The following is a 24,033-nucleotide window of genomic DNA, read 5'->3' on the forward strand; positions in this document are numbered from 1 at the left end:
AAAGAGCAGGGCTATGGAGACAGACCGATGTAGGTTCAAATCCTAGCACAACCCCCTATAATTTCTGTAACTTGGTGCAAGTTAGCTGAGCTTTCTGGACCTCAGTTTCTCTGGCTGTAAATTAAAGCAACAATTCCTCTTTCATAAGCGTATAAGGATTAAGGGAGACAATGAATGTAGAGCATTTAACACAGTGCCTGATACACAGTAAGCATTCAGTAGATGCTAGTTCTCCTAGCATTGGACGAACCAAGTGAAGAAAGTGAATTGAAGGGAGTAAAATGGGAAAGAGGGGTGGGGAGGCAGAAAGTGTATAAAAATGAAAAGAATGGTATGTGATGGTATGTGTGATGTGTTTTTAATGCCACCAGAAATACCCTCATCTACATCTGAGTTGTGCCCTTGACACCTCAGGTTCTTGATTGACCAAAACTGAACCAACACTATGTAGACCCAAATTTAAAGTAATATTGCCACCTGGTGGCCAAACTCATGCGCTTTTTGACTCTTCCAAAGGTGAAACCAGCTTCCAGTTCTAGATACATTTTGAAAGCAATCTGTAAATGGTAAGGGACTGTTTGAATTCTTTCATCCATGTCACAGATTTATTGTTTCACCTACATTGCAGGTAGTATTCTGAGTGCTGGGACACCACAGAGAAAGTCCCTGCTCTCCGAGAATTTAATCATACAGGGAGGTAACAGATAAAAACAAGGAAGCCAATGAATTGGAAAGAAAATTTGAGACAGAGATGCAGATGAGAAGATAATGCAGCAGTAGGTTATGATAGAGAGTGACTAGAAATAGAAAATACTTCTCTGAGGAGTAAAATGGAGGCTGATAACTTGAATGGTGATGAACTAGCCGTGTGAGGTTGTCCGGGCAGAGCAATGCAGGCAGAGGGCATGGCCAAGTGCAGAGCTACCTCAGGAATGAGGGGTGTGCAGTGGAGAAGCAGGGAGGACAGATGGGGAGGGTGAGGAGTAAGGAGAGTGGCGGCTGAATGGCTCAGAGAGCAGGGTAGGGCCGGATTGTGTGGCTGTGTCAGCCTTGGTGATGATCCTCAGAGGAACCTAGGGTTTATTGGAATGGGAAAAGCAAGGGCTGGGATATTCTGATCTACATTTTTAAAGCTCAGTTTGGCTGCTGGGTGGAGAATGGATTTTTTTTTTAAGATTTTATTTATTTACTTGTCAGAGAGAGAGAGCGCACAAGCAGGGGGAGAGGCAGAGGGAGAGGGAGAAGCAGGCTCCCCACTGAGCAGGGAGCCCGATGCGGTACTCGATCCCAGGATCCTGGGATCATGCCCCGAGCCAAAGGCAGACGCCTAACTGACTGAGCCACTCAGGCATCCCTGGAGAATGGATTTTGGAGGGCCAGGGTGGAATAAGGGAGATCAGTCTGGACGTTTCTGTCGAGGTCCAGGTGAGGTCTGAGTGGAGGCTTGGACTAGGGTGGTAGTCTGGAACTGGAGCAGTGGGGATGGAGTGGAGATTTATTTTGGAGTTGGAACTATCCTATCTTGTCAATGGGTTGGAGAAAAGAGAGGAATCCAAGATGGCTCCCACTTCTTTAAAGTGGGAACCAGGCATATGCCAGTGCTTTATTCAGTATCTTCCCAGCAGCTGAGTCCATAAATAATTTTTAGAGAACAAGCAGATTCCAAGGTGACTAACACAGATGTCTTATTGCCTCAGAGAATACAGCGCAGCACTGAAATTCTACAAGACCTTACAAACAGGAACATCTCCGACTTCTTGGTAAAAACATATCCTGCTCTTATACGAAGCAGGTAAGAAGAAATTCTTTCATACTTTACAACCTGGCTCCCTGTAGAAAGTACTAACTGGAGACGGAAGATAATTTATTCACATAACTTATCGACAATCAGGGCAGTGAAAAATTTTCTTTTTCCTGATTTACCCGAAAAAGCAATTGAGACATATATAAAGTAAAATGCAACTTAAGATTAATTTTGTTTTCATTTTTTGTTTTGTTTAGGCGAAGCAGTCTTAAAGTTTAACCCGTGCACCATTAAAAATAAAATAAGAAAGCACAAAATGCATCCAACAATGCAGCCTCATGTTTTAACTAGTTCAGAAAGAGAGACAACATTTGGAAGGGCCAGTAAAGGAGAAAAAAGAGAGAAAAGGAGAGAAGCAAGAGGGAAAATAATGAGCAAGAAGGAGAAAGGAACAAATCAGACCGACGTAGGAAAAAAGCAGCGGGATGGCAGCGTGTGAGGGAGGCCACAGGTTGGCCAGGTTCGCCGCAGCTTGTCACACCCTAGCTGTAAATTCTCCTCTCGGTCACTGCCCTTCAGTACGCCCGCCCGTGAGCTCTTCTGTGCGTGCCCCCTTCTCTCAGCCCAGCAGCTGCTTCTCAAGGGCGCGGCGGGGGATGGGCGGCGTCAGCAGCCCCTGTCCAAGCTTGACAAGAGCATGCTCTAGAAAGGGGGTCATGGGGAACCCTGAGCCAGTCCCCGTGTGCTCTGGGGCCTTAAAATAAAACACATACTGTCTAATTTTCATAGTCCTTTCAGTTGCTTCTTCTGCCAGACCCTGAACAAAGGATAAACGGACTCGGTTAACTAGAACACACTGCCAGTGGGGAGAGCCGCTGCTGAGAAGGCAGTGCCAGGCCAGCTCTAGCAAAATGAAAAACGCCGTCCAAGCACACAAATAAGAGCAGCGTGCATAGTATTTATTCAGTAATGCAATAAAACCACAACCATCCCAAACATTGCTCTCAGCAATGAATTTGCAATATGGAATTTGGGATTTTGTGCTTGATGACAGTGATAGTTTGGGGGCCTGAACTGTGAGGTCTAGAATTGGCATCTGCTCATTACTTGTCATTTTACCCCTGACTGGCTGGAAGTCAGTCTCTTAACCTTGGGCTTGGACTAAGTCAGCCCTTCTCCCAAGTGTGCAGGTGATTAATATTAAAGTCTTGTTTGTGCAGGGTGGAAGATGGGAGGGCTGCAGCCTTCACTCCACACTGGTATAGTGGTTGCCCTATTTTCTGGCTCCAGATGGTCTGACAAATGACCTGACCACAGGACCACCCAGAAAGCCCAGAATGCAGGATGTGACTTGGAGAGCCAACGGTGGAACCCAGTCCTTCCTCTGCATGTGTACTTGGGCTTGGCCCCTGGGCCGAGAAGCTTCCCATTGTTTGGATATCAAGAAATGCAAAACTGCCCTGCAAGACTAAGCGGCCCCAATGAGTGTTTGGAAGGAAAGTTAACACTACCACCTTCCTTAGGGTATTCATTGTATGATTTGTTTTGGCTTTCAGCTTGAAGAGCAAATTCTGGGTCAACGAACAGAGGTAAGAAACTACTTTTGTGAAATTAAAATCTCAGATTGATCCATTTAAAATAACTGCACATTAAAAAACCACACCTGGAGCCACATGGGCTGTTCTATATGTACTCAGGAACTCACAAGTCATGTCCTGAAGGATATGTGGCTAAACAATAGATCTCCTTGGAGGATATATAGGGGAGGAGGTGTTCCCCTAAGAGGCGGAGCATCCAGAGCATTCTCACTCAGAGGGGGTTCTAAAACCTCACAAGGTTAACAATTGAGAGGGCTACAGTGACAGGATGCGTAACCCAAGCCTTGCCACTCTTTGGCCCAACCCTCTTGAGCCTCAGGGAGTCTGGCCCAGCCCCAGACTAACCCCATTCCTGTGGCATTCTGGAGGCTCAAGTAGTTTCAGAGGCTTGGAGGGTCATCCAGGAATATTCTAAGAGTGAGCTGGCCTCCCATGGTCCCTCAGCAGTAGGGCCTCTAGAATGAATGCAGAGCTGATATTAACTTGATTTCCTGGGTGGATACTAAACCATGAAAGGGAAATCCAGCCTTTAGAATTGCTCCCTAGAGGGAAGTGTGGGGTCTCAGTTGAAGCAGAAATGGGTGGGGCAATTTGAGTCCCTGAGAAATAAAGTTCCCCTCCTCTGCCTTGCCAACAGATTAATTTTTTCTTATCAAGGAGTTTGGCGTTTATCCTGCCACTGAAGGGCTTTACACCCGAGAGTGACAGGCCCAGATTGGTGTTTGAGCATGATCGCTTGAGACTGCCAAGCAGTGTGGAAAATGGGTGAAAGCAGGAGAGATCCAATGCTAGGACCCCAGTTAAGGTGCTAGAAACAGAGTTAGGGCAGGGGATCTGCAAAGCACAGGAGTGGCACCAGAAAGGAATCCTTGGTTGGGGTGTAGGGAGAGTCAGGGAAGACATCAAAAAGAAGATGACATATGACAGATGAGTCCGAGTTGGCCAGATGCTCAAAAAAGGGAAAGGCCCTCCTGGGAAACTAGCAGCCCCGCCTCGGCAAGACGCCAAAGCAGCCTGGACCAGCGGGGGCTCTGGAAGTGATCTGACATGGCTGGAATGTGCCACTCGAGGGAAGGCATGAGCAGGGGTGACATTGGAGAAGTGGGCAGAGACCAAACTCAGTAAAGATTGGGACTTTTCCTGGTGGAAACAAGGAAGGGTTAATAGTTGCTTTGTAAAGTGGAGCCATGTTGCTGACTAGTCCGGACAATTGCTCCCAAAGTACACATTTCCCTGCAGAAACCGAGAGAGCTATTGACAAGTATGAAGCACCACAAGCATGGTTCGTGGCCCTGACTTGAGGACTTCTTGTTCCCTTGTCAGGTATGGAGGAATTTCCATTGGAGGAAAGCTCCCAGTTCTTCCCATCACTGCGGAAGCACTTGTTGAATTTTTAAGCCATCTTGGCCAGATGATGAATGTGAGCGGGGTATGTAAACAGCTTGGAGATTTGGATAGAACGTCTGACATGCTGGTTATCATGAAACAGAAATAATCGTGAGTGCTAAGTGGGGAAAAAAACCCTTGTGCTGTTTTCTAGGGCCCTATCACCAGAGAGGCCTCTAAGGAAATGCCTGCTTTCCTTAAACATCTAGAAACTGAAGACAACATAAAGGTACTGGTCCTGCCTCATCTGCCCTAGAGCTAAAAACTCACGTGAGCTAGTTACTTCAGTTTTTTTTCCCCAGCTTAATTACATTCCATCCCTCCTCATGTTGAAATCTAGCCTGGAATGTCTTCCAGCTGCCAAACCCTTCCTCCTCCTCCTCACATTCTTTCTCCTGCAGCTCATTTTTTCTTAAAACAGCTGTAGCACAGCCTAACCAAGTCCATCCCTCCCCTGTAGGTGTGGTTTAACAACAAAGGCCGGCATGCCCTGGTGAGCTTTCTCAACGTGGCCCACAACACCATCTTACGGGCTGGCGTGCACAAGGACAGGAACCCTGAGGAGTACGGCATCACCGTCACCAGCCAGCCCCTGAACCTGACCAAGGAGCAGCTCTCAGAGATCACAGTGTAAGCTGCCGCCGTGGCCCCCAGCCTCCCAGCTCGCCGGTCGCCCTCTCCACTCTCGGGACACCCGGAGAGGATTCTCTCGAACGTGAGCTGCTGGGCTGGATGGCAAGGCTGTTAAATCAGGCACACATGAACATGAGACGTTCAAGTGCCTCGTGTACCAAATGGCTTGGCCATTCTTTCTCTTCATATTTATTTGGAAAGTAAGCATAGATTTGGTTCTCTTCCCTTTTGGCTCTTGATAACAAGTTGCTCCTGGAGCTTACACAAATATTCTCACCAGTTTGCAAAGTGACTGCCGGGAACTGGGAAAGCTGAGCCAATCTTTCATCTCCCTGGGAGTAATCATTTTAGATTCCGGTAATTTCCCTCAGATGGCCAGGCTTTCAAGATGTCAACAGACCCTTGCCTTCCTCAAGCTTAAGCTCTTACTGCACAGCTTCAGGCAGTAAATGACATCAATCCCGTTCAATTTGTAGTATGCGTGCGCCATTCGAGCCTTCCTTCGGTGGCAATGGCTTCGTGAGTGCCAACTGCTTCTGGGAGACCATGAGGGTCCTAATGTTCCTATCCCAGTGTATTCAGTGCCCTGAACACTCGCCCTGAACGTGCCAAGTGTCGTTGGCTAAAACTTGGGCCCTGGCCCCCTGGGGCCTTCCTTTGGACACCCTCTGAGGCCCTCAACTGAGGAAGAATAGTCTGTCCTATGCCAGTTCTCTCTTGGCCCAGGTTTCTCCATCTCCTGCCAAGCCTCTTGAATCTGAAATAAGAAATAGGAGTCTTCTGTGGTTATAAAAGTAGTATATAAAATAGTATATGATCATTAAATAAAGTGTATAGAACAGAGTTTTTTAAAACTTATTTTCTACAACCCTACACAGTTTAGGGTCTTGCCTCTAAACATTTTTGTGTGTTTCCTTCCAGTTATATTTTCTCTTCTTCCTGTGTGTGTGGATCGTGCCCTTTGTAGTTTCATCAGGGCAGTGCCTGGCACATGTGGTCCCTCGTGGGAATTAGTTGGAAGTGCTCCATTCTCTGTGCGGGCACTGTCCCACGCCAGGGCTGTGCTCGTATGTGAAACTTAGGTGGGACTCAGCCCACACCTGCTACCTTAGCCACACGCTTTCCCAGAGATCAGGGAGAGGGTGAAGAAAGCCAAGTTCCTGTACAACCAGCCTGTTCTCTTTTCACTTAAATTTACATTATGAATATTTCCCCGTGTTGTGATATGTTTCTTGAAACCATGATTTAACAAGATCTCGCAGACCATATCGCTGTCTACATAGAAAATCCAAGAGTTATCTATAGACAAATGATGAGAACTAATAAGAGGATTGTAGTATATAAGATTAATATAAGAATCCATTTCTATACACCAACAAATTAATTAGGAAAGGTAATAAAATTTGTTTAGATTATTATATTAACATGGAAAATGTTTGATATTAACATTAATATTAGTATTCGGTAGTAACATGGAACAGGAAACCCACAGATATCCACTTAACCTTGACCCAGTTTGACTAGCACAGCTGAGTGAAACAACAAGCTTCCAGGGGATTCTGGAGGCCATTACCCGGAGTTGGGCGAGGCCTTCCCAGAGCCTGACTTTGTCCTTCTGCTGCTTCTGCTCCTCCTTCTTCACCTCTCCTTCACTGTGTCTCTCCTACTGCTGCAGGCTGACCACTTCAGTGGATGCTTTGGTTTCCATCTGTGTGATTTTCGCCATGTCCTTCGTCCCAGCCAGCTTTGTCCTTTATTTGATCCAGGAGAGGGTAAACAAAGCCAAGCACCTCCAGTTTGTCAGTGGAGTGAGTCCCGCCACCTACTGGCTGACCAACTTCCTCTGGGACATTGTAAGTGTCAGGTCATGGCACCTCCCTTGCCTCCCTGGGCCTACAGTGGGCAGGTGTTTGTCTGCTCTGACTGAGGGGACTTGGTGGGATGGGCTGTTGGCGGGTGCTGTGCTGAGGGTCTTGTGTGTTTGCTCTTTCTTGGAAAAGCACAGAATTAGGAGCCCCAAGCTGGGGAAGGATGTGGGGCTCAGCTTAACAACTGCTGAGTTGGGGCTCTGTGTGCCCTGCACCAAGGGGCCTTCTGACCCACTGAGTAATCCCTGCACCACAGGCATGAGGCTGGCTTTCCTGGGAATAATCTGGAGCTGAAGAGGTAATATCAAGAGGTCCTTCATCCTACACTCTCTTCTTACATCCTGATCCACCCCTAAAGGGGGAAGGATGGAACTTCTCCTGTGGTAGAGTCACCAAATAAATATAGGACATCAGTTAAATCTAAATTTCAGATAAAACAATTAATGATTTTAGTATAAGTATATCCCACCCGCGAAGTATTGCATGAGACATACTTATACTAAAAAAAATGTATTGGTTGTTTATCTGAAATTCAAATTTAAATGAGCATCCTATATTTTTACTGGCAAAATGTGGCAACCCTACCCAGTGGCCTTACTTTGCTTTCCCAAAGTAACCAGACCTCCACTAAATCAGATTAGCCACCACTTTAGGGAATAGAAAGAAAAAATTATTTATCAAGTCAACAGCAGATTGCCACCTCTCTCACAACCAGGATTGTTGGGGGGCAGAAAAGAGTCAGGGTGGGTTACTTTATGACAGGCCGCAGGGTCAAAATAAATTGGCAGCAAAGCCCTAATTGTAATGTAGCAGTGATCATTATGACACCAACTCTAGGGTTTTCTGGACACTGTGGCTAATAAGATCCTTTGTTTTATCCCAACATTCTGAGACTAACATGAGTCTCCATTGCATGTTATGGTAGGATATATCATGATGGAGACCAACACAAATAACCTTTTTCACAGTGGTTTTGAATAATGATGACAAATATTAGGGTTTATAAGGACATGGTTTCTTTTATCTTAGCTCCCTAAACGCAGTCATCACTGAACAGTACAAAACCAGAAATCATCAGTAGCAACTAAATTCTTTCGTCTCTATCCTATCTACCTGAGAAAACACTTACAAACACATGGGGAGGAGTCAGAACCATCACACCTCACTTTGGACAAAAACGTCATTTGTAGCTACCCATACTGCCCTGCCTTTAAGCATGAAAGGGGTGAGGCTCACCTGCACTGAAAAGCTATTAAAGTGCTGGGTTTTGCATTCTACTTTTTTTTTAAAAGACAAGGATTATAGAATTTACACTTTGGGCTGACACATGCATGTGCCTAGCTACAGAGATCTCTGAGCCTAAAGAGAAATATGTGGATAGAAGGCTAGAGTCAGTGTCTGGATTGGAGGTGATACTAGCAAAGTAGACACTTGGCAGACCAGCGAAGAGTTAGAAGACGGTGAATAGGACACTAGCAGGCTTCGGAGCCTCCGAATCCAAACTCTAGGATCTATAACGTTGTTGCTTAGCACCCTCATTAGCCAGCAGCAAAAAGATAACATATATGCCCGAGGGTCATTGTTAAATGTGAACAAACACTTATTGTTTATATCATCCACTCAGCACAGATAGGATGTTTTAAGTTCTTATTTTTTATATGTCATCTGGTTTTCTTTTAAATTTTGAAACAGTCACAAAATTGTTATAAATATAGTTCAAAACTTTTTTTCTGGGCCATTGGAGGGTAACTTCCCAACAAGATGCCCTTCGTGCACACACACACACACACACACACACACACACACACACACACACCAGCACCTCCAGTGTCTACCTCCTATGAGTGAGGACACACCCCATACAATCACAGCATACCTGGCAACACCAGGACACTAGCACTATGCGTCACCTCCATCTTTTCCTCAGACCCCACTCAAATTTCACCCATTTCCCCAATCATGTCTTTTATAGAAAAGGATCTAGCTCAGAGTCATTGCATTTAGTTGTTCTCTCCAGTCTCCTTTAGCCTGGAATGGTTCCTAGTCTTCTCGACATGCACAACCTTGACACTTGTGAAGATCACAGGCCAGTTATTTTGCAGAATGTCCTTCAATTTGAGTTTGCCCAATGTTTTCTCATGATCAGATCCAGGTTACAGCAGTGGTATCATGAAAGTTTACTCTGCTGCATCTGACCAGGTAGCTTCTGATTTCAGTTTGTTCTATTACTGATGATGGTCACTTTGGTCACTTGATTTAGGTGGTGTCTGCTGAGCTCCTCCACTGTAAAGTTAGTCTTTGCCCCTTTATAATGAATAAGAATTGGAGGAGAGGTACTTTGAAGCTATGTAAATATCCTATTTGTTACCAAACTTCCAGGCTCTCTATCTTTCCATACTTGTGACTCTTCTCCAAGAGTGAGAAACTGGCTTCTATTACCCCTGACTCATGTACCCACCTGAGCAGTACGCCTGTACGTAATAAGTTTCCCATCGTGGCCACCATCCTCTCCCTTGTGTGGCACCCTTCTCTCCCTGCTCCAGCTGCCCCACATTTGGAGGTCCTCCTCATTCTGCTCCGGCTCTGATAGCCCCAACCAGATCGACCCCCTATAAGGACACCCTCCTACACCCCATACCAGCCCACCCTCTGTGGGATGTCCTCCTCACCCTTCTCGGGTTCTCATCCTGCCGGGGACCACTGTGACACCTCCTGAACCCCCACTGGCTGCCCACCTCTCCCTATCCATCCTAATGGCTTTAGGACTGAATTGTATAGGAAGAGAGGAAAGGGATCAAGCGATAACAGGGTATCATCTATTTGAACTTCATGAGGCCAAGGACTAAATATTTTGAGTTTTTCTGAATTCAGGAGACATGCTTAGAAAGTAGACTCAGTAGGACTTCGTGACCAATTAGAGAAAATGAAAGATCAGGTGGATTTTTATAATTCATTCTCTCGAAAGATAGAGGCTGAAGCTTCCCTGCACTGGGAGGTGGGAGTGGGGAGTGGTAGGAGGACTAGGGACAACTTAGAGTATGTTTGCTGACCAATAACTGTTTAGACAAATAGAAGCAGAACCCCAGGCCATTGTAGGGGCTGGAGGAGGCTGACCCAGCCCTCGTTCCACAGAACAGGAGATAGAGGTCCTGAGAAGTTAAGTGCCTCATTCTCCTCTTCTCTCTTCAAGATGAATTATGCTGTGAGCGCAGCGCTAGTGGTGGGGATCTTCATCGGGTTTCAGAAGAAAGCCTACACTTCTCCAGAAAATCTTCCTGCCCTTGTTGCACTGCTCATGCTGTATGGGTGAGTTGTTTGGGCCATTAGCTAATGCCACCAAAAGGGAAGCCACGGGAGGGGCGTGGTCTTCTGACAGAAAACCAGGGTTTCTGGCAGCCAGGTTAGCTTCCAGCCCCCGGCAGGGTGTGCAGCTACCAACCAGGAATCTGTTTCGGACTCCACACACACAGCAGTTCCTGAGGCTCAAATGAATCTTCTTCCACTCAAACTGGGGCCTGACCAGGGCGTCACTCTCCTGTCCCTCACCCGGCTCTGATTCTGATTCATCTGTAGCCAACCTGTCCATCTCGGTGTCTCCAGCTGGACTGGCCGAGAGTTATTTGCACACGGAAGACTGCAGCTGAAAGGCTGCCCCTGAGCCAGGGTCAGAGGATGACACAGGGATTAAATCCTGTAGAATTCTAGAGCAAGGCATGCAACTTTACATCCAGGCCTACCCCTCACTGGGTATGTACCTGTGGACAAGTTATTACCCCATCTGGGCTTCAATTTCCTCATCTGTAAAATGCAGATAATGACACCTGGTCCTTCCTGTGAGGGCCAGTGAAGCCCTGACAGAGCATCTCTCTTGCAAATAGAGAATTCAGGAGCCAGCGTAACCACGACATACCAACTCAAGTCAACTGTAAAGATGAGCCTCCTGGGATCTCAGCTGGGCTTTGCTGATCCAGACTAGAGTGGGAAGCACTGCAGGGTAGAGCTGGCCCCTCTGCCTTGTAAAAGGCACATTCACAGCCACCATCTCACTTGCTCCTCACAAAACCCTGTGAGGTGGTCAGGGAAGGCATCATTATCTCCCTTCAAAGACGAGGAACAAAGACCAAGGGACGGAGCAGCTTTCTGGTCTTCCTTGGACTCTCGCCAGTGCAGACACGTCACCTCGTGTGCGGGGAATGCATTATATCTAGTGGTACAAAGACTGCAACTCTGTCCCACTGCCTTGTGTCGTTTCCACACAGATGGGCAGTCATTCCCATGATGTACCCAGCATCCTTCCTATTTGATGTCCCCAGCACAGCCTATGTGGCCTTGGCTTGTGCTAATCTGTTCATCGGCATCAACAGCAGTGCCATCACCTTCATCTTGGAATTATTTGAGAATAACCAGGTGAGCATAACTTTTGTGGCTTCCTTGTTTGATTACTAAAATACTAGAGAGAGTATTTGATGGTCAAGCAGAGCCAGGGGCAAGTACTGTGGCTGGACAATCTTAATGCATATGTGAACGTAGTTTCCTCCTTTCCTTCCTCTCTCCCTCCTTCTGTGCCTGCCTACCTGCCTCCTTCCCTTCACTTTCCCTCCTCCCTTCCTTCCTTCCTTCCTCCCTTCCTACACTCCATCTTTCCTCCCTTCCTCCCTTCCTTCCTTCCTGCTGTCCTTCCCTCCCTCCCTCATGCCTTCCTCCCTCCCTCCTCCCTTCCTTCCTTGTTTTCTTTAAGCTCATCTAACTCTAAGTTTATGTGTGTGCTCTGAGTGTCATGGTTTTCTGAGCCTGTTCTGCAAGCTATAAATGACTTTTTGTGATCCTAAGCTTTTAGATTTTCTTACTCCTTCAGAGTTTCCTTGGTGACTTTGGGTGTTAGGTTTTTCTACACACACACACATTCACACATACATGTGTGAGTGCATTGATGTGATTTCAAAGCAGCAAAAGGCATACAAGGAAGTCTCCTTCTTACCCCTGTCTTCCAGTCACCTGCTTTGCTTCTCCAGAGGCAACCTTTCATTTCAGTTTCTTAGGTGTTCTGGCAACAAATAAGCAAACGCATACATTTTCTTTCTCCCACTTTCTTACCCATATTGTAACGGAGTAACATTTACTGTTCTACATGAAACTTAATTCTGAGGATAGGGTTAGAAATGTATGGTGCTGAATGACTCACTTTTCTGAGCTATGGAGTGCAGTCGTCCTGTCCCGCTCCCCAGACATCTCCTTGCCAGAAGGAGCTGGCCAGGCTAAGCCCTGAGCCACTGGCAATGGCTCCAGGGCTGTCCGTGTGCCCCACTCCCACTCACAGCCGGCTGTGTCTGCGCCTGGCTGTGGCGGCCCGGAGCGCCCTCAAGCACTGGCAGGCTCGCCAAGCGCCCGTGTCCCCAATGGCCTCTCCAGCCTGTTCCTCCCTCACTAGGTGTTCGAGTTCAGAGGGTGGGCACCCGCCAGCACATCAGTGCTGCTGTCCTGTGGCTCCTGTCCTCACTCCCACCTCGGGGCCCTGCTGAGAGGACCTAAGGCAAATGTGCACTCGCCCCCAGTCCCATGGCCTCCTGACGGATGCTTCCCCAGGCCTTGTCAGACTTCCTGCCACAAAACCCCATTTGTCCCATGACTGGTAAAAAATGTACCATGTCGCAGTCAGACCCCAGAAGAGAGATGGATGAGAAAAAACATGGACTCTGCTGATGGCAGAGCTTCCTGGCAGACTGAAAATGCTCCTCTTCAGAGCTGTTTGTCATGTGCTCACAGCCCACTACATCTTAAGAGATTGCATTACTTCAGAAAAATTAAAGAGGAAGCGCAAAGCAACTCAGAACACTCCCTCCTGAGGGCTATATTCGTTTAGCCGACATTTACGGGGCAAACCCCTTTCCCCTGCGGAAATGCTGTTTGCTTTCATGCAAGTCCTGAGAGAAGCAGATGCTACAGAGATTCCCAGTATCCCTCAGGAGGCTCCCAGGCCCCAGTAGCTGCTTTTCCTACCAAGTCAAGAGGTATCAACAGGGTGAACACCATGTGACGGATGTGCTGATGTAAACATGTGTGACCTGCTTGTCCTACCCTGCAGGAACTCCCTTTCCAGTCAAGAAATGATCTGTGCACCAAGCTAGGAACCGAAATGAACCACAGTACCTGACCTTCCACAAGACAGTGTGTGATAGAACAGCAAGGGAAGGAGACAGATAAAACACTGCAGATCCGAATGGGCCAAAAGAGCTGGGCTGCTGGGCTACAGGGCTCAGGAGAATCTGGGTAAAGGAAATCAATTAAGCCTGGCCTGGAATAAGTAGGATTTTATTAGCCCATTTAATAAATAATGAGGTGCCTACTATGAGCTAATCATTGAAGAAGGTATTTAGAAAGGACACCAAAATAATTAGGACCCAGTCCTTATCCTCCAGGGACCACTGACTAGTGGGACCAGCAGGCAAGTAAGAAGTAATTAGCCCTGGCTGAAAATGTTGTAAGTACTAGAAGAGAGAAGTAGGTATTCTACATGGAAATCTGAAAAGGCTTTTGAGAGAAGGGATTTTCTCAAGCTAGCTTTTTTTTTTTAAGATTTTATTTATTTATGTATTTATTTGGGAGAGGTGGGGAGAATCTCAAGCAGACTCCTCGCTGAGCATAGAGCCTAAAGTGGGGCTCGATCTCATGATCCTGACGTCGTAACCTGAGCCAAAACCAAGGGTTGGATGTTTAAGGGACTTCGCCACCCAGGCACCCCTCCAGCTAGCTTTCTAAAGAAGGCCTGGAATCTTCTAGAGAACAGAAGGGGAGAGAGCATTCTTTCCTAAGAGCAATGGTTAATAGAAGCTGGGGGCGCAAAGGCCTAGAGGCACAAGAGCACTGGCTGGGAGGAGGGGAGAGGCGGGCCATGGGGAGGGGAGCGAGAGAGAGGAGGTCATGTGAGCAAAGGTGTGGAGGCCAGGAAGAAGCCAGTTGGGTGGTAGGGAGGGGCCAGATTAGTGGGCAGCAGTGGCCTGGTCAGCCTCGCCCCCCAGTGTCCCCTCTGCCATCTTGGGGGAGACTCTCTCCGCCCAACACTGCTGGGCAAAAGTAGCAAGCACAGTCTGACCCTCTGAAAACAAGTCCCCCCACCTCAACACACACACCAGAGTCCCCGGCCCTCTTTTCTACTGGCAGCACCCCCACACACCTAGCTGTCCTCTGGGGGCTGAGGAGCAGAGCTGGAAGACACACGGGGCCCCTCTCCCCTGTGGCACGAGCTGGGCTAAGAGCAGAGGAAAGAGCTCACGGCTCACAGCTGTACCAAAGGAGAGAGCCTGGGCCGCACGCCCAGCAGCTGCTGCATCTCCCAGGAGCAAATGCCTTGGGGGGCTCGTGTGTAATTCCCGAGTGAGTCTGCCGTGACAGCAACCCGGGCAGGCTGCCTGGCTGCTGGCGCCTCCTGTGACTATTCCAGCACCTTCCTATCTGTGTGACAGATCCCTCCTGCGGCCAGCCTGGTTGCTAGGCCCCCGCTGTCTGCAGGCCTTCCCCTGGGCCCGCTTAGGAGGGGTAGGTGGGTTCAGTCCCCACAATTGACTGTCCTGCTTTTCTATGTTTCAGCCGCTGCTCAGATTCAACGCCATGCTGAGGAAGCTGCTCATTATCTTCCCCCACTTCTGCCTGGGCCGGGGCCTCATTGACCTGGCGCTGAGCCAGGCTGTGACGGATGTCTACGCCCGGTTCGGTGGGTGGCCTTTGAGACCCGTGGAACATGGCCCCAGACCACCTGGGCGGGGGCGGGCTGCCTCGGGAGCTCCTATGCCCGACCTGCAGCCTGGGCTGGAGCCGGCTGACACTTGGTTGGTATGGGAGTGTCCTTCTGCCCAGAAGGGATCAGTTGCCTCTGTCTCTGGGGCTGAGGAGCCACAGGAGGGGTCAAGAGCAGGCTCCGACTCTTCCCTACTCTGACTCGAGCAACCGAGATGAGGCCTGGGTTCAGCTCCCGCTTACTCCTTCGAGTAAGGCCTCGTCTAGCTGGGCCAGACGTTATGACTAGGTCTCTGGGGGCAGCTGGGGCAGCTGAGTGGACTTCATTCCTGTCCGCAGGTGAGGAGCACTCTGCAAATCCGTTCCAGTGGGACCTGATTGGGAAGAACCTGGTTGCCATGGCCGCAGAAGGGGTGGTGTACTTCCTCCTGACTCTCCTCATCCAGCACCACTTCTTCTTCACCCGATGGTACGTTCAGGCCACTGCCATAAGGGTTCCAAGGGCAGCTCCTTGCATCTGTCCAGGGACTTGGCTTCACATCCATGTAGTCCTCTGTTTCCTCACCAGCCCCACTCCGTGATGGCTTTTTATACCCTTAAAGCCTGGCTTGTTCTGAATAACACAAGGGGAGAGACATTAAAATAGGCATGTTGGAATTTGTAACGAATCTAAACTTTAAAGCATTTAAAATACAGTATTTAATTTCAGTTGCTAATATTTAATCCCTCTCACCTCATTAACAGATACTCATTTTAAGTTGGATGATAGCCTTACAAATGATAATAGTTAAGGGAGATCCAAAGTACTGGGAAATAGATTTAGGCATTCACAAGAAAATAGACAAAGTGGGCCCCTTTGCTAATTGGAGATATGAGAGTGGGGATAGGGAGTATATGGGGTGATATCCAGGGCGACTGAAGCCAGGAGCAGTGTGAAGGGAGAGGGACAGGGCTTGTGCCCCTTTGGGGGGGGGGCGGCAGTGACTGCCTACCGTGACCCAGCCCAGCTGTGCCATTCTTCCCTGGCTTCTTGACCCAGGACTTGCCTCCTTCTGACATGGGCACTCAGGTTTCCAGAAGGCTGTCCCTCCGCTATCCAGGCTGACCTTCACTAGGTCTCAGCCCAGGGCCCTGAACTGCAAATCACTGGGCCCTTGGAACATGCTTTCCTGGACAGTGTTTTGTTTCTTATCCTTTCATCCTCTCAGGCTGAGTCAGGCTACATGTCAATAAAGATACAGAGGACTTGGTTTAGGTTTTAATCCATAGGGAATCGAGTTACTAGAAACAAATTGACCTCCCTACTCACAGGGCTGTGAGGATTGAACAAGATAATGGGTGCCAACACACTTAGAATAAAATGACGTGACCAGGAAGTGGTGCTAGTTATGGGGGACAGTGTGGGGAATTGATGTCCATGGGACCCTTGGCCCTCAAAGGCCCCCTTCTACAGCTTTGGCCACATCTTGAAGAGACCTTGGAGTAGAAGGGAGAAGGCAGACTTGTTTACCAAAACAGACTCGGTAGCTTCAAACTCTGGTGTCAAACAACTGAGCAAGTCTTGCGGCATTGGGCCTGAAACAGCACCAGAGAAGCACTCCAGGACTTTTGGCTTCAGGAAGCCCACAGCCATGCGCATGCTGAGAGGCAACCAGGCAAAGAGAAGAAGGGAAGGGCAGAAGAAAGGGTGCTTTTGGTAGAAGACAAGCTAACCTGTGGGGAGTTCACAGAAGGGGGAAGGTGAGAGGGGTAAAAGAGGAGCCTGGAGAGGTAGGCAGAGCCAAGTCCTGAAATGCCCCTCACCTTGGTGAGGACTTCAAGTTTAAGCCTGAAGGCAGCAGGGAGCTGTTGGGGTGTTTTAATCAGTCAGGTGAATGATCTGCCAGGCTTAAAAGCAGAGAGACCAGACAGGAGGCCATTTTGGCACCCAAGCAAGAGTCAGTGGTGGCTTGGATAGAAGTGGGGGCATTGGGAGATGGAGAAAAATAGGTTGATTGGATAAATGGTAGACAAGACAAGATTTTGAGATGAATTAGATGTGGCCAGTGAGATTGTAGGCCAAGGTGGTCAGGGAGGGTTTCAGAGGTGCTGTGTCTTTAAGGATGGGGAGGCTTCTGTTTGGCAGGACAGGAGGAAGAGAACGCTGAGGCCCTGGAAATGCCTGTAGAGGCTGGGAGTGAGTCAGGGAAGACCAGCAGGGGCTGGGGACCAAGGCTTGATGAAATGGTTGGGAGAGGAGTTAGTTCAAGAGATAAGTGGGAGACAGGTGACATTTACTGAGTGCTTACCATAGATGAAGTGTTGTAGTAATGGTATCAGCTGCCAGGTTTTGAGTTCTGACTGTGCCGGATGCTGGGCCAAGTTCGTCTTCTCCACAGTCCTATGAGGCAGACATTCTTTTCCCCTCCCCACCATATGGTTGAAGGGGGTGAGGTTTAGAGAGGTTCAGTGACAGACCCAAGGTCACACATGGGGAAGCCAGGACTAGAAACCAGAGACACTGCACACCAACCCAATCCTCTCCCTTTCCTTCCTCTAGGATTGCCGAGCCTGCTAAGGAGCCTATCATAGATGAAGATGATGATGTGGCTGAAGAAAGACAAAGAATTATTAATGGGAGAAATAAAACTGATATCTTAAGGCTAAATGAACTAACCAAGGTAAGCGACTAGGTGTAAACGAGTTAGTTTGGAGGTGCCAGTTGGATCCACAGATGGCACACCATTGTAATTTGCCTTGCAATATGCCTACACAAGCAGTTCATTTTCCTACTTTTATGTGAGGTTGTCATTGCTGTGTTATAACTTGCCTTCCAAGAACACCTAATTCCAGTGCATTCTCCCCAGTATTCATCTTGGGCACGGCACAGGGCCTCAGCGTGAACCCCTACATTGAGCCTCACTCATGCTTCTCCCTTCCATCTCTGCACAGTGGGTCAGCTTCGAGGTTTCCTGGGGTTCACAACACCCCTCTGAACACCTGTGCCAATATGTAACCTCCTCGCGTCGATAGTTCTCACCTAACCCATCCTTTGCTCTTTGCTCTCTCTTCCCTTCCCGCTCTAACCCTCTCTTGGTTCTCAGTCCAGTTTCTCTGCATCTTGCAGGTTTATTCGGGCACCTCCAGCCCAGCAGTGGACAGGCTGTGTTTCGGAGTCCGCCCTGGAGAGGTGGGTGCCCTGCAGACTCCTGTGCATGCTGCTTCTCCCCACCTACAGCAGGGCTATCACAGAGAAATCAAATGCAGCCACAGAGGTCATTTTAAATTTTCTAGCAGCCACATGAAAAAAGTAAAAAAAAAAGGTGAAATTAATTTTGATGATTTATTTTACCTAATATATCTGAAATACTGTCATGTCAACACATAATTTATATAAAACATTATTGATGCAATATTTTACATTCTTTTTTTGTTATTGTTTTAAGTTTTCAAAATCCAGGGTATGTTTTACACGTATAACATATGTCAGTTCAGACCAGATGCATTTCAAGTGCTCAGCAGTCACCATAAGGGAGGAAAATCCTCTTTCCTCTACCCTCCTGGGTTCTCTGCATAGAGCTCTGTAAATTGGACTGATGAAAGGCAGATTAAGAAGAGAAAAACAGACAGACATTTATTAGGGAATGATCAGAAATAAATGACATGAGAGGTGGTTAGAACTTGGGCTTATATAGCATCTCGGCAAAGGAATGATACATTTTTAGAGAAGTGACAGGACAAAGGAAAAGGACCTTGAGTCAGTAGGGGTGGCAAATTATAGAAAAGGCAAATATGGGGGAAACTGATTGTAGATAAATGTTAGTTAGTAATGTTTGTTATAGATTCCTCTGGTGCTGTCTCCAGGCTAAGAGCAAGAGAGGACACCCTGTAAATTTATGTCCTGCTTTTAGGCAAACAGGGGAGGGTAGAGAACTTTTATTTCTTTTTTTTTTTTTAAGATTTTATTTATTAATTTGACAGAGCACAAACAGGGGGAGCAGGAGAGGGAGAAGCAGAGTCCCTGCTGCTCAGGGAGCCCGATGCGGGGCTCAGTCCTAGGACCCGGGGATCATGACCTGAGCCCAAGGCAGATGCTTAACCAACTGAGCCACCCAGGTGCCCCCAGAGAGCTTTTCTTGTATCTGCTGCTGCTTAATTGCCTTCAGCTCAAACTCATCCTTACACCAAAGTGGCTTATCTCGAGGTGGCAAATTCTGCTTCCTGTAGCACATGGCTAGTGGCCCCCATCATGGCCGCCCAGGTCGGAAGTGTCTCCCACCTACCCACACGCTTGCCCTAGGGCCTCACAGTCCCCACTCCTTGGGCTGTGTTAGGATGGGTTCTAGGGTGAGGGTTCTAGGACGAGGCCAGTTCTGTGTGTTCTCCCTCAGTGCTTTGGTCTTCTGGGCGTGAATGGAGCTGGCAAAACAACCACATTCAAGATGCTTACTGGGGACACCACAGTGACCTCAGGCGATGCCATGGTAGCAGGCAAGAGGTGAGTGTCCTGCTCCTCCTGTCTCAGGGTGTCTCTCACAGGTCCTGGGCCATGCTCCCATCCCAGCATAGGGAGAGTGAGCCTCAGACCCTGTACTGAGGATGATCCTAAGAGCATGGAAGATCTGTGCAGAAGAGTAGGCCTCCCAGAAAGCATGGTCTAAAAAGTACAAGACACAGACTCTCTGGGAAATTGAATTGAATTGTGATTGTTAAGACATGCCCCTGTAAGCATGGATTCTTGGAAACTTCTAGGAAGCACCTTGTCAGTGGTTCTTAGTCTTTTTGGGGTTATAGACTCCTTTAAATATCTGATGAACACTTGTACTTTCTTCCTATAAAAATAGACCATTATTGGGGTACCTGCCTGGCTCATTTGGTAGAGCATGTGACTCTTGATCTTGGGGTTGTGGGTTCAAGCCCCACATTGGGTATAGAGATTACTTTAAAAAAAAAAAAAGTCTTTAAAAATACACACACACACACACACACACCATTATCCCCCATTATTTCCCTCCATACATTTTTGCAAAGAGTTTAAGGAAATTTACTGAGGCCTGAAGCACATTTATGATCCTGCAGGATCCCTGGGTCCCAGGTTAAGAACCGCTGTGGGGAAGCACCCTTTCTCTGGATCGAGTTTCTAGATGAGGGCTGGTTTAAGAGCCTTCATGGGCTTTAGTCTGACTTGGCTATTCTGTGCTGATGCTTGGCTTTGCCAGGCCAAGGAGGCTTTATGAAGGGAAAATTGGCATGTGTCCTTGGATTCTGAAGGGTGCCTGCTGCACTCTGTAACAAGGTGTGAGGAAACAGACTGGTCCTCTGTGGCGCAGGATCAGGAACACAAATCTACGCTGTTTGCCACTTTCCAGGCTGCTCCCTGAGCGGCAGAGCTCATAGGCATCAGATGTGCCTGGAGGAACCCTCTGCCCTGGTTTATAAGTGGAGTTACGCAGTGCTGACTTCTGCTCAGCATCTGCCTGACCCGGGCCTCCTTCCCTCACCTGGGAGCCATCCTCAGCCTCATGGCTGAAGGCCCACTGGACATGGCTCAGCCAGGATGAATTTGGTTCCCCAGCCTTCCCCAGCCATCCCTATTGGGTCTAGAGCAAAGGAACAAGCAGGGGTGAAGCCAGACCGTGGCTGAGTCTGTCTCATCTGCAGATCCAGCTTAGCCTGCAACCAAGCAAGTAACTTGACAGTGGTAACAAAAGGAGTCTTGGGGGACCAAGGGATAGCGGGCGGGAGGATATAATGGCATTTACCATAAGACATCAGATGACAGTCCAAGTAAGACACAGCCTGATACCTAGAAGATGGGAGCTAGATGAAGTGGAAACTGGAACACAACTGTAGGTTTAAGATGCAGGATTGGGTTCCACTGGTAGGGCAGCTCCCATGAACTTGGCAAAGTACTCTCCTTGCCTCCCTGGGTGGTTTTAATTGGCCCAGCTGCACTTGAAGTACTTTTTATTATAGTGGGGGGCTGCATGGCACCTCTCTGTCTCCATCCTGTTGCATCCATCTTTTATTCATAGATCCTAAGCTACAGGGGAAGCAGGGAGAGCAGGGAGAGATTAGACCAGATTAGACAGTTTATTTTTTCATCAAGGCAATGTATTTTCTAGTGGGGGAGAATTATCAGTCAAAGAGAGTTGATAGAACTCAATTCACTTCCTCTCTGTTCCCTGCCAGTCTCTTGCTCTGGATAGGGATCTGACTAGTTTCCCTTTCATTTACTGTATCTCTGCCAGTAAGCCCAGATGGAGAAGTTTACTTCCTTTAGGGAGCATGCATCTTCTCTGATTATGTCCCAAATGTCTGAAAGGGATCAGAAATCATTGGTCATTTTCTTTTTTTTTTTCCTTGTAAAGATTTATTTATTTTAGAGAGAGGGTGTGTGTGTACTGAATGGGGAGAGGGGCAGAGGGCAAGGGAGAGAAGGAGAGAACCTTAAGCAGACTCCCCACTGAGCAAGGAACCCAATGCAGGGCTTGATCTCAAGACCCATGAGATTATGACCTGAGCCAAAATCACAAGTCAGACGCTTAACGGAATGAGCCACCCAGGCGCCCCTCACTGGTCATTTTCTAAAGTCTGATCTTCCCTTTGTTTTTAAACCCACATATGAGGTGATCCACTCCAAAACTAAAGCTGACTTTGTATAACAGATATTCAGTTTATCCTAGACAAAGAAACTTGGAAAGATCTATTGGATTCAAATCTCAGATTTCCAGAAGTTCATCAGTTTCTAACCAAAGGGCCCCTGCTTTGATTCATAAATGTTGTGCACATTTCTGAAGTAAAGCAGAAGAGAAGAGGTATCTTGCTTATCCCATTGGCAGAAGCTCTCCAGCCCCAGCTCTGTTGTCACTCCCCGCCTTTGAAGAAAACTTGCTAATTGCTTTTTCTTCTTGCAGTATTTTAACCAATATATCTGATGTCCATCAAAATATGGGTTACTGTCCTCAGTTTGATGCAATTGATGACCTGCTCACAGGGCGAGAACATCTTTACCTTTATGCCCGGCTTCGAGGTGTACCGGCAGATGAAATTGAGAGGGTAAAAAATGGTTTCTTGTAGCCACTCAGGAGTTTGGTGAACCCTAAGCCTATTTCATGAGAGTTAATTTATTTAGAGATGGGAAAGTGGAAACATACTGTCCATTCAACAAATGCTTTCTGAGTGTCTACTATATGCCAAATACCGTTATATTTGGGGGGATAGTAGTAAACAAAACAAGAAAATCTCTGGCTTCCTATCTAACAAAACAATGTATGCATTTACCCTTTGATTCAGCAATCCCACTTCTGGGAATTTACCCCAGAGATACACCTCCCACAGGGCAAAATCTATATGCACAGGTTATTCATTCATTAGAGTCACAAAACATTGGGAATTACCTAAATATTCAGGCATAGGAGATTGGTTGAATCATTTATGGTACATACACATAATAAAGTCTTATGCACACACACACACACACACACAGAAAATCTCTGTGAACTGATACGGAGTTACTTCCTAAAGATATTGTTAAGTAAAAAAAGCAAAGGGCAAAAGAGCACATGCAGAATTCTACTTTTCTCCCCCACTATTTTCTATTGAAGTATAGTTGACATACAATGTTACGTTAGTTTCAGGTGTATAATAGTGATTTGACAACTCCATGCATTGTGCTATGCCCACCAGAAGTGTAGCTGCCATCTGTCACCATACAATGCTATTATAACACTATTGCAATGACAAATTCCAGGGCTGGGACAGTATAGTTATAAAACGAGCCTGAAACATCTTTTTACGCCAGAAAGTGAAGTGCTTAAAAAAAGGAGGGGGGCATGTCAGAGCTACACAGGAGCCATCTTGAAGGGGCTCCCCATAGCCAAACGGGGTACAGTTTGAACATCAAAATAATAAATACCCTGATCAATTATAAAACATGGGGGACAACAGAGGAATTCATAACTCCATACTGTTAAATAGATAAATAAGAGAAAAGGGATGGTTCTTGCCTACACTCAAATGCTGAGAGCCGACTGATTAGGGTGGAAGAATTCTAGAATTGGAAAATCATTTTGTAGTGATCATAGTAAAGATTGGATTGCACAAGAATCATCCATGGTTGCTAAATCTAGGGGAAATTTTTTTATAAGAAGCAAGATATTTATATAGCTTAGAAGTATCTGCCACAGATTGCTTGTTGGTTGTGAGGGGGAAGCATCATAATTTCACAATGAAGAAATGAGACAACACCTTAATTGGGTGATCAGAATTAACATCCTATATGAGGGGCACCTGGACATGTCCTGCCCCTAAAGGTGATACCCTGAGAAGGACACAACAATACATAATATTCTGATTGAGAACGTGTTACCTGAATCTTATCATGAGAAAACATCAAACAAACTCCAAATGAACATTCTATTAAAAAAAAAAAAATACCAGGGCTGTACTCTTCAAAAGTATCAAAGTCACAAAAGACAAAGAAAGGCTATGGAAATGTTCCTGATCACAGGAGCTAAGTGGACAACGGTGACTGAGTAATGGACACTAGACTGCATCCTGTACTGGATAGAAAATAATGCCATGAAGGACATCATTGGGCTAGTTGGCAAAACTAGACTATGAAAGGTAGATCAGATGAAAGTATCAGAATAATGTTAAATTTACCAACACTGAAAACTGTACTGTGGTTATGTAAGAGTATTCCTCTTCTTAGGAAGTAGACACTAAAGTATTTAGGAGTAAAGGGCCACGATACATACCTTAAATGGCTCTGAAAAAATCCTATGTGTGTGCATATGTATGTGCTTGTGCACACGCACAACATAAGAGAGGGAGAGAGAAAAAGAGAGTAAAGTGTTTATGAATGTTTTTGTATTATTCTTATTTTTAAACATTTCTGTAAGTTGGAAACTATTCCAAATAAGAAGTTAAAAGTGAAGCTTACATTCTAGTGGGAAGGACAGATAATAAATAGATAAGTAAGTAAAATATATTTTTGAAAGTGAAAAGTCGGTAGGGGAAAAATAAAGTAGGGAAGAATTTTTAGGTAGGGTGGCACAGGGCCAACATCACAGAGGAAGTGACCTCTGAG

At 47.0% G+C, this 24,033-nt stretch overlaps 1 protein-coding gene across 1 annotated transcript in view; it reads left to right on the forward strand.

Annotated features, from left to right (window-relative positions):
- ABCA4 (ATP binding cassette subfamily A member 4) overlaps window positions 1-24,033 on the forward strand; it is a 132,682-nt gene that overhangs the window by 98,107 nt on the left and 10,542 nt on the right. Inside the window, exons 31-44 of the mRNA XM_032423312.1 lie at window positions 1,698-1,792; window positions 3,301-3,333; window positions 4,666-4,771; window positions 4,883-4,957; window positions 5,189-5,358; window positions 7,037-7,214; window positions 10,420-10,535; window positions 11,489-11,636; window positions 14,814-14,937; window positions 15,300-15,429; window positions 17,500-17,620; window positions 18,067-18,129; window positions 19,331-19,437; window positions 21,857-21,998. Of these exons, the coding sequence (XP_032279203.1) occupies window positions 1,698-1,792; window positions 3,301-3,333; window positions 4,666-4,771; window positions 4,883-4,957; window positions 5,189-5,358; window positions 7,037-7,214; window positions 10,420-10,535; window positions 11,489-11,636; window positions 14,814-14,937; window positions 15,300-15,429; window positions 17,500-17,620; window positions 18,067-18,129; window positions 19,331-19,437; window positions 21,857-21,998 (1,608 nt within the window). The remainder of the gene's footprint in view (window positions 1-1,697; window positions 1,793-3,300; window positions 3,334-4,665; window positions 4,772-4,882; window positions 4,958-5,188; window positions 5,359-7,036; window positions 7,215-10,419; window positions 10,536-11,488; window positions 11,637-14,813; window positions 14,938-15,299; window positions 15,430-17,499; window positions 17,621-18,066; window positions 18,130-19,330; window positions 19,438-21,856; window positions 21,999-24,033) is intronic.

Source organism: Phoca vitulina, unplaced genomic scaffold (assembly GCF_004348235.1).
Source record: "Phoca vitulina isolate PV1807 unplaced genomic scaffold, GSC_HSeal_1.0 scaffold2, whole genome shotgun sequence".
Lineage (NCBI taxonomy): Eukaryota > Metazoa > Chordata > Mammalia > Carnivora > Phocidae > Phoca > Phoca vitulina.